The 10,662-nt window shown below is 34.9% G+C and overlaps 1 protein-coding gene across 1 annotated transcript in view; it reads left to right on the plus strand.

Annotated features, from left to right (window-relative positions):
* CAND1 (cullin-associated and neddylation-dissociated 1) overlaps positions 1-3,375 on the plus strand; it is a 38,344-nt gene extending 34,969 nt beyond the window's left edge. Inside the window, exons 11-13 of the mRNA XM_012642014.1 lie at positions 72-236; positions 1,952-2,059; positions 2,746-3,375. Of these exons, the coding sequence (XP_012497468.1) occupies positions 72-236; positions 1,952-2,059; positions 2,746-2,970 (498 nt within the window). The 3' untranslated portion in view covers positions 2,971-3,375. The remainder of the gene's footprint in view (positions 1-71; positions 237-1,951; positions 2,060-2,745) is intronic.
* Positions 3,376-10,662: the final 7,287 nt, after the last annotated feature.

Below are 10,662 nucleotides of genomic sequence, written 5' to 3' on the forward strand. Positions count from 1 at the left end.
GTACACTTTATCTAAGCTTGTCTTTGCCTTTTAAGTATAATATATCCACACACTCTTTTTTGTTTTAACAGGTAGAAATGGGTCCATTTAAACATACAGTTGATGATGGTCTGGATATTAGAAAGGCAGCTTTTGAGTGTATGTACACACTTCTAGATAGTTGTCTTGATAGACTAGATATCTTTGAATTTCTAAATCATGTTGAAGATGGTTTGAAGGACCATTATGATATTAAGGTAAGATGTTTGTGCCTATTTAAACAACATTTTAGAAGACGACTTTGCTACAGTGATTTTCACCCTTGTAATTTACTCGCATGTATGTGTGAGAAAAAATCGGGTTGTCTGTCAGGGTTTTAATAGATATGTTATAAACTATAATATGCAAAAGTAATGGTGAGGCAGTATAACATTTGACATAAAGGAAAGAGCTAGAATTCTTTTTATTGGAGGAGGAAGTAGAATTAGATGCAAAATTTGTAAGAAATACTCTGTGCCAAGTTGCTTAGTTTAGTAATCCCTAGATCTTTTGCCTCAGAAGAAGAATCCCAGGCCGGGCATGATGGCTCATGCCTGTAATCATAGCATTTTGGGAGCCCAAAGTAGGAGGATTGCTTGAGGCCAGGAGTTCGAGACCAGTCTGGGCAATAGCAAGATCTCGTCTCTACAAAAAAAATTTTAAAAATTGGCTGGGCATGGTGGTATGGGCTTGTAGTCCCAGGTACTCAGGAGGCTAAGGGAGGATTGCTTCATCTCAGGAGTTCAAGGATACAGTTAGCTATGATCATGTTTTAGCCTGGGCAAGAAAGCCAGACCCTGTCTCAAAAAGAAAAAAAGAAGAATCCCTACAGATTTGTTGCTTAAAGTATAAATCTGTGACCTTTTTGGCCTGTCTCAACATTGAACTTTAGGTACTTACTACCCATGGAGAGTCTTCTCAGTTTCTCGGCATTGTTTGGATTAATTCCCTTGGGCTATCTTTGGGGCTACTCTGAATGACAACAGTATGATTTACCTAAATGAGGGATTTTTGTTTTTCAATATAATATATTGTGTTTAATACCAACAATTGTGTTAGAGGACAACATGGAAGAACTGCTTTCATTTACACAAAGCAATCTATGTGGAAGCAACCAGAGAGAAATTATACTGCTTCTTAGGTCTGGAGCATGAATTTTGCTTATAACTATTCTTTGTTTTCCTGTTTGCACATATCCATATTAAATGTGAATAGCAAAAGGGCGATTTTGAAAAATAAAAAATAAATGCATTGTGTCTTTTTCATCTACTCTTCCATTTAGAGCCTTTGGGCCAAGCAGCCATAGTATCAGAACTCTCCTACTCATGCTTCCATGTGTGGTAGTGACCTGATCCTCTCAGAGTTCAGTGAAGAGAGTCCCCCCAAAAGTAACAGATGTGCTTGCTTAATTCTATGAGTTTATAATCCAAGACATAATGTTTATCTGGTTTTATATAGATTAATCAGAATTAGTGGTCAAATTTTTTTTTTAAGTAAAATATGTTAAAATATTACAATGCTTATCTTCTATTTCAATAATTTTTGAATTTAGGGATTTTCAATTCTGATGCACATAAAGTTTTTAAAAAATAATAAATCTATAGCCCTGTCTTTATAGGTTCAATAAAACTCTGAGGATGGGGCTGAGGAATGGGTGTTTTTAAAGCTCCCCAGGTGATTCTAATGTGTAGCCAAGATTGCAAGCCACTTTTCTAGCTATGCATTCTAGGACCACATTATAGATGAGGTCTCTCTAGCACTTACCTTAGATAAGGTTTGAGACAAATCTGTGTGATTCTGAGTGGCAGATTACGTTAAAAAGAAGCTTTATTTTGCATGCTAGTTAGTCATCTTCCTTTTTAAAAAATGTGTCAGCATGTAGAATTTTATTTTTGGAAAATAACGTATAAATTTTCTTTTTTATTCCTAATAGATGCTAACATTTTTAATGTTAGTGAGACTCTCTACCCTTTGTCCAAGTGCAGTACTGCAGAGGTTGGACCGACTTGTTGAGCCATTACGTGCCACATGTACGACTAAGGTAAGAATTGGTAGGCATCGACTTAGGTCAGACTTGATGTCTTCAGGATTCCTAGTCGATTCTTTTCTCTAGTTTTCCAAATTTACTTTTGTTAGCACCATATGTAGCAGTTGGTTTAAAAAGGGAACCTATTGAATATGGGTGTTTTATAAAACTTAGCACTGTTACATACTAAGTTTCTAGTCTTAGAAACTTTTGTTTATTGCTATAATATGTTGCATATTTTGAAATACTGATATGGGATAAAATATGATCAAAGCCACAAAAGAAGTGTTTAATTCTGTTTGGAAAGGGAGTCATATAAAGGTGATGACATTTGAAATGACCAAGACGGTAAAGTAAGGCTTTTCACATGAATAAAGGCATGGAGATGTCATTATGTGGTATGTTTGAAGAACAGTGAATAGGATAGCTAGAGGAGTAGTTTCTTGGTGGTTTCAACTACGTGGGTCTGGATTTTCTGTTTCTACAATAGGGCTTAGTGTAAAATATTCCCTGAAAAGAAAGGGAGACAGCTACTGCTTAAAAAGGAAATTTAAAAACAGCTTTGCTTAGAATATAATATGCCTTATGGACCTACAAGAGAAACTTTGCTCTTTATTTACCTGGAATTGCTATGTGCTTGAATTTTGTTCATGTAAGAGCTATCTTTATAGCATGTAATCTAAATTTACTTCATGTTACAGGTTAAGGCAAACTCAGTAAAGCAAGAATTTGAAAAGCAAGATGAATTAAAGCGATCTGCTATGAGGGCAGTAGCAGCACTGCTAACCATTCCAGAAGCAGAGAAGAGTCCACTGATGAGTGAATTCCAATCACAAATCAGTTCTAACCCTGAGCTGGCGGCCATCTTTGAAAGTATCCAGAAAGATTCATCATCCACTAACTTGGAATCCATGGACACTAGTTAGATGTTTATTCAACATGGGGACCGTTCAACATATGACCATACAATGCACTGAATTGACAGGTTAATCATAAGACATGGAAAGAGAAGTGTCTAAAGCTTCAAAATGTTCCACTTTTTTTTCCCTTCATGGAGACAATTTGTTTGGCTTTCTTCCATTGTTTTTGTAGTGTTTATTTCAGAATATGTATTTCCATAATCCAGAGGTTGTAAAACCACTAATGTTTTAGTGGTTAGGGCAACAATTAAAATGTAAACTAAAAGTTAAGATTTATGGAGTATGGAGATAGGGTCCAGTATCTATTTACCCTGTAATGTTTAGGATTAAAATGTTAAAATTTTGTGACCATGAATTTCTTTCTTTTATAAATTTTCTCATTTAAACATCAAAAATTCTGCAAGACAAAAACCATGTTTTTTTTTCTTGTAAAACTTTTTGTTTCAGCAACATAAATTGATTTTTAGCTGGCAGACAAGAATATCCATATAAGATTTGTTACATTTCAGAGGGTTTGGCAGTTTATAAAAAGATAATAAGGTATCATTTTTTAAGTGTGGGATTAACAATATCCCTGTTTCACACACTAATTTTGCATGAGCAAGTTTACAAATATGTACTGTCTGTAAAGCAGCATGTGCAGATTATTCATAATACAAAAGTTAAAATAGGTATTATTAGTGCAATTTTCAGATATTTATTTTTGCACAGAAAACACATCTGGAGAGAGAGAGGAGTAAATTTTTGAAACTTTGGTTTTCTTAATGCCAGTGTGAATTTGCAGATGTTTTCAGCAAATCAAGTCACAAGAACATTTGTCACCTTTTTCTATTACAAATTTTCTTACACGTTTAAAATTTGGATATTTAAGTACTTGGTTTTTCTCAGTTACCCCTTTGTGTGCGTGTGTTCCACTTAGAAATTCTTAAAGACAGATTTTTCTTTTCATTCCCTTTGGATGTTTGCATTCCTTATCAAAGAATACAAATACTGTGTAATGCTTTTGAATTTTACTTTAGGGAAATTCTGAAGCGGGCTATCGCAGATTTGTTAGCTAATAATAGTATTTTCTTTTAGTTGAGTTAGATTTTTTTCCCCATCTCTTGTAGACCTAATTTACACACTGTATTTGGTAAGTGTTAACTACTTTTCCTGATTAAGGATCTGTGCTTGGGGAACAAAGCTTTTGCAGTATCTTAAAATTTTATTTAACATATCCTTCAGTGAGCTCATTTCACACTGTAGCCTCTTCCTTCAAATTTGTGGTGCTCCTGTAACAGTAAGAACTAACTTCTGAAATAAAAGACATCTCCTAATGCTGTGCAAACATAGTTTACATGTATTGAAGGAGGCAGTTGTTAAATTGAGTGACCAATTTTAAGCAATCAGATATTTGAAAACTGCACCCTTTATTTTTGAAACTGTGAATTAGAAATACTTCTGCTGTATTACTTAACTGCTTTAACATCCAAATATGCAGTGATTTTAATTGATAACGTACTGTGGTTATTAGATTAGCAGCTTGATTTCAAATGTTCAGATAATAATGCAGAAGACATTGCTAATAATAAGGATATTGACTAGTACATTGATGTGGAACTTTACATGAAAGTTGGTGCCATTTCAAAATGTGGCAGATGATAATCTTATACCATAATTTGCATAAAACTGTAATAGAAATTTATTTTGAGATGTCAGTATATTATGTACTATGCATTACCGTGGTATAGATGTTGTGGATATATTTAAGTATTTGGTTACATGGTTTCACAATAAATTACAATACTGCAGGCTCTAGGACTGAATAGGAGACTGACATGCATATGTTGTGTGAATGTCTTCTTAGTTAATTGCCTAAAGTTAAATCCAAATACTTGTGTTGGATTTTTCTTTAGTTTGTTTTTAACTTCCAAGATGCATGTTTTGTTTTGTTGAGTCTTGCAAGCCAGCTCATTTTTCGAACGTTGTTGAAATTCTTTTAGTACTAAAGAAATAGATACTGCTCTTTTATAGTTTTAGTGTTTATATACCTATGTATACACATGCATAACAAAATTAGTAACAAAGAGGAATGCTTGGAATTTAAATGCTGAGTCATACTGATTAACTCCATACTTCTAGAGGTGATGTCCAGATACTGGATATTCCAGATCCTGGAATGAAAGTGGCAAGGTGTGGAGTTCAGACACACCTACCACTCATGCTGCTTACTAGTAGTATTAGGAAGTTCTGTTGAGCAATTCTCCACAGGTAGGTTCCTCAGGAGATCTAAAAGTTAATAATACAAAAACAAGCCGTTTATTGATTTTCATGAGGACATTTAAGTCAGTTTAGATCTACCCGATCTCTTTTAAAGGAAAGCTCAATATGGATTGAGTTTTTAGATTAGGTTATTTTATGAAAAACTAAGGCAGAAAGGAAATTTGGTATGGCAGGGCCTACCTAAAAGGTTGTTTATAAAATCAGCACTGAATGATGATTTTTTAAAAAATGGTGGTCATGTATTTTGTTAATGATATCTGAAAGCTGCTTAACCATTAGGAATTAGTATTTTTAAAAGATTGGAGTATGATGATTTCATCAAATGAGTATTTACATGATTTTTAATGTGACCATAGTCAAGTAAATAGTCTTTTTTCTTTATACTTTTCTTGGGTAAATAGTGAAGAAATAACAGGGGCATATCTAATTAACCAGTTCTAGGGGATGTTCTGGTGTCTTTATATATAGCTCAGTCTCAGACACATGAATATGATTATATATTCATGATTGAAGTTCAAAATGAGGATGTGTACAAAATTCTCAGCCATTAAAAAATTCAGTTGTCATAAGCTTTGTAAGCTGTATTTAGTCACATGACAAAGTATGTGGTAATACTTTGTAATTAAAGGAACATTTTCTGCCCACATTAAATTTTGCCAAAAATCTAAATTGTTAAAATTAATTGCCAATCTCTAGATATATTATGCTTAGTAAGTGTTTTGAAATTAAACAGCTTAAAAATTTCAACAAGTCAGTTTTAGATTCTAGTTCTATTTTAGATTGAATCCTAATTTTCAAACCACTGCCACCCAGATTCATGTCTGTTTTTGAAATCTTATTTAATCCTCTATGGAATAGAAAATGGGCAATATAGTAACAGTTCATTCAGTGTTTAGGAAAAGATATTCTGGTTCTAACTGATTTTTCCAGTTAATAAAATTCCTTTGATACTTTTGGTTGCAAAAATGGAACATAGTATTTGGCCACAAGCTACCGAAAGCTCACCAGATTAGTCTTACGGAAATGCAAAATGAAATTGTATATTTTCCTTTTCCAATATAATAAGTTGCTTGTTTTCCTAGTAATACGAGAAAAGATTTTGTAAACACTTGTGTTGTTTAGGGTACGATCCTCCAGCAATATGTTTTTGTTCTTGGTAACTTTTTAGAAAGTTAGTTCAGAATCTAAAATGGGGTTTGTTTTTCATTGAATGTTAAAAAAGCCAACTTTAATTAAAACTACCAATGGCGGTAATGCATAGTTTTACTTTCTTGGATCCTGTATTGCCAGTGTGTTAGACTTCAGAATAATTTTCAGTAGACAGAAATAACTATTTCTGTTTGTGGAGTCTTAATTCCGTGGCCTCTTCATACCTTTTAATTTTGATCTCAAATCAATATTGGTGATGATTTTGGCAGGTTTGTTTTGCTGAGATCTTAGAAGAGAGAGAGCTTATTTGAAACAAAAGTGTTTCCAGATTAGGGAGTATTAGAATTAGTGTATTTAGCAATTGTCAGTAACTAATGGTTAATGCGTATCGAGTGATTTTACTCTAGAATGTTCTAAAAAAAAAACCTATTAAACAGTTATACTTCAAAACTGGTTACTTGTACGATACCATAATAGCCCCATATTTTAATAGTCTGTAATAAGCCTCATACTCTGAAAAGCTGTCTTACTTGTTTGACGGATATTTCCGTTTTTAAACTAGATAAAAAACCAACTGCTTACTTAGGTAAAGGCAGCTAAATATGTATGATGCTAGCTTACTGTAATCCTAGTGTAGCGGTTTTCCAAAGACACACAAATGTGTATTTGCTTGCAATCATTACCATACATGAACTAAATTAGGCTTTCCTAAGAGGTCTGGAAATAAACTCCTGATTCCTTATTCCAGAAATAAAATCCATGTTTTCCTCCAGAGTTTATACTTTAGTAGAAAAATTCATGCTCATTACTTTAGATTGAGATCTTAGATAGACCTTGGCACTATTGACATTTTGAACTGGATAATTTTTTGTCGTGGGGGCTATCATATGCATTGTAAGATACCGGCAACATCTGGTTTCTACCTACTAGATGCTAGTAGTGTCACCACCCCTTCCTGGTTGTGACAACCAACATTGTCTCCAGACATTACCAAATTCCTCCCTATACCCCCAGGAACTTCACATACACAAGTTTTCAGACATTAAGTGTCAGTTTTTCATCTTCCTATTAGAACAATCACAATTTAGTAAAAGTAGGTTTCTGCTCTCTATATTACCTCCGCTGATTTAAATGGATGGTCTTTAGTAAATCCCCTAACGTGTTTTTCTCTGATTGTAAAATGCTTTCTGCATACTTACAAAGGGCCACTGGAGTATGAGGCACTTTGATTTAAAATTGATGCACTACATACAAGTTTGGGAACACTAGCCATGAGCAACTAGTGTATTGTACTTGAGTTCTACTGAAGAAGGCGAGTAAATGGATTTTCAAAATTATTAACATACTGTCTTCACAAGAACAGTTTGTCCATTAATTTATTTTCTTGAACTAACAATTTGTTTCCCAATATGGGTAATTTCTAGTTTAACTGTGATGTTTAAAGACTTGCCAAATAGTGATATTTTGTATAATCCAAAAACGTATATTTGAAAACAACTGTTAAACTGACTATAGCAGATTTTTGCTATTTGTCTAGGATTAGTTAGGTATTAGAGACAATAAAATGCTTCTGTATGAATCGTGATACCCACATGTGAGATTTTAAAGACTCTTAATGGTGGCAGAAAAACGACCACAAATTGTGAATTTGAAACAAGACCATTGAACCATGTCAGTCCCGTTTAAGAGAAATGGCATAAGCAAAGATGTTAATAACCTTTTATATAATGTTATTGAAATATTAATGAGGCTGATTGGTCAGGAGTTTGAGGAAGTCCAGAATGTCAAGTTTTTAAGTCTGGAAACCTTGAACACTTAACTACATATTTAGCGATTTTCTCTGTGGCTGAAAATTATACTCATAGACTTTAAAAATCTACGTTTAAAAGATTTAAGTTTAGAAATTTGTTCCAATATCAGTTTTTCTCTAAGATACAATCCAGCAGGGTCAGGTGACCACATGTGGCTGCCCAGATGAACAGCGCCACTGCTGATCTACAGTGTTCTACATGTCAAGACTTACATAAAAAATCCGGCAGAACCTGTCCCCCAAAATTTTTATTACCAAAAAATTTTTATTGCCATGCCTTCTTTCTTGTAAATGGATCATCAAATTAAAGGCAAAGGTAATTATTTTCCCCTCCTTCCCTTGATACTCCTCTTTAATACTATGTGCTCGACATTGGAGACAGTGTCTATGGGGAAGACACTATATAATTACCATTAAATATTATAACTGGGGAAATACAGAATTTTGTGTGATTTATGGCACAGAGGTACTTGGACTGGGCATGAGGCCAAGTTCAAGACAAGGAAGTGTATTCCATGTAGTGGGGACAAAATTGGCAAAAGCTTAGAGGCAAGAGGGCATGGTGTTCTGGAGCTGAGTATGGCTGTAGTTTAGGATACGAGAGGGAGCATAGTGAGAGGGTAGGAAGGGCAGGTGATAGGGGTCCTTGTAAACAGTTTGAATTTAATTGCAAGGACAATAGCAAGCCATAGAAAGAAAGGCTAGAAATGCCGGGAAGTGATGTGATCAGATTTGTATTTTTGAAAGATTAGCTGTAATTTAGAGAATGAATTGGAAGTATGGTCAGACATTGGCTGATAAGTTAGGACATTATTAGTGTAAAACAAGTGAGAGTGATAAACCGAATTAGTGTAGTTTTGGAGTGGTATAGGAAAGTGAGTAGTGAATCACTTCTGGCTCTTAGTGCTTTCACCCGAAGTGACACACACCACTTCTGATCACATTTTGGTGGGCATGAAATCACAGCCATACCTAGCAGCCGAACACTTGTTCAATAAGGCACTGATGAGAATAGTAAGCGCACAGTTGAGCTGGGGGTGATTCTTTTTTAGGGAGAAGCAGGGAAGAAGACTTAGGCCACATTGCATACTCTACCACAAATGATTCAAAATTCCATGTTCCTATTCTCACGTGTTCAACCACCCTGCCCACTGAGTTTTCTCTTAAGCTCTGACTTCTCTCCTTCCTCCCCTTTACCTTTTCTTCCCTGTCCTCTGTGACTACCCGTGCCCCATAATAACAATCAAATTTCATTCCCCTCTTTTTAAGCGGTGGCACCTGGGGCTGTGGGAAATGGATCATCTACCTAAAGCACTTCTTTTTCTTTAGCGTGCTTTGTGTGTTTTTCCAAACAAAACCAGTAGTCTCTCTAAGAGTGCCAACAATTTCGATATTTTCTGCCATGTACTTACGTAGATGTCTTCATTCAATACTCCAACCCAATTCTTGCTTTCATTGATTTTCATCTCCACTGTTTTATCTTAATTTTTTCTGGTTTTATGTCTTTATTGTAAATTGACAACTTTTAATTGCATATGTTAGTGGGCTACCAAGTGATGGTATGTGTATACATTGTGTAACGATTAAATCAAGCTAATTTACATACCCATCACCTCAAATATTTTTATGGTGAGAACATTTGAAATTTACTCTCAGCAATTTTGAAATACACATTATTATTAACTCTAGTCGCCATGCTGTGCAATAGGTATTCCCTCTAACTGAAATTTTGTACCTTTTGTACCCACTGTTTCAAACAACCACTCTGAAGTCTCTGGCTTGGATGTTTTCATCTAGAATAGTTTGAACTTAAATTCCAATATCTTGTTCTAACTCTAACCTGTCCATCAAGTTCTATCATGTCTTCCTTCATTCTAAGACTGATCTTTGACCTCACAGAGTCCTGCAGTCAGTATTTCCCACCATTTTCTCTTGGTCCCTCCTACCCACCTGGCTGATTTTATAAATGGTTTGTTCATACAATCACTTACTGCATTTAGGGATGCTCCCTCTCCCATTCCTGGTACCATCTTCCTTTTGTTTAAGTATTCACTTGACCCTCACCTTCATATCCAGCAGACAACTGGTAAGCTCATTTCCTCAATTCAATTAAGGCTTAATCTCTCTTCCACCTAAAACTTTACTCATATCCATTCTCATCCTTATGTCCTCATCTCAGAGGTTGAGTTCCCACCCACTGGTTCAAGACCAACCTCTATCCCAGAACCCGTTTCACTCCAGCTTCTTCCAGGTTTTGGTTAAATTGATCTCCCTTCTTCCCCTTTTCAACACCACTTCCACTGGTTTCCATAACCTGAACTCTCAAAAATATGCGAAAGACTCATCTAAAAGACGAAAAATTTTTAATGTGTCCTCATCAAGATGCATCCATCCATCTGTACGACTTAATTTGCTTTCCCAATGTCTTGCCTTTTCAATTCTCAATCTATTCTAATCTGGCTTTCATTCCTCTATTG

The sequence above is a fragment of the Propithecus coquereli genome, unplaced genomic scaffold (genome assembly GCF_000956105.1).
Source record: "Propithecus coquereli isolate 6110/MARCELLA unplaced genomic scaffold, Pcoq_1.0 Scaffold172, whole genome shotgun sequence".
Taxonomy (NCBI): domain Eukaryota; kingdom Metazoa; phylum Chordata; class Mammalia; order Primates; family Indriidae; genus Propithecus; species Propithecus coquereli.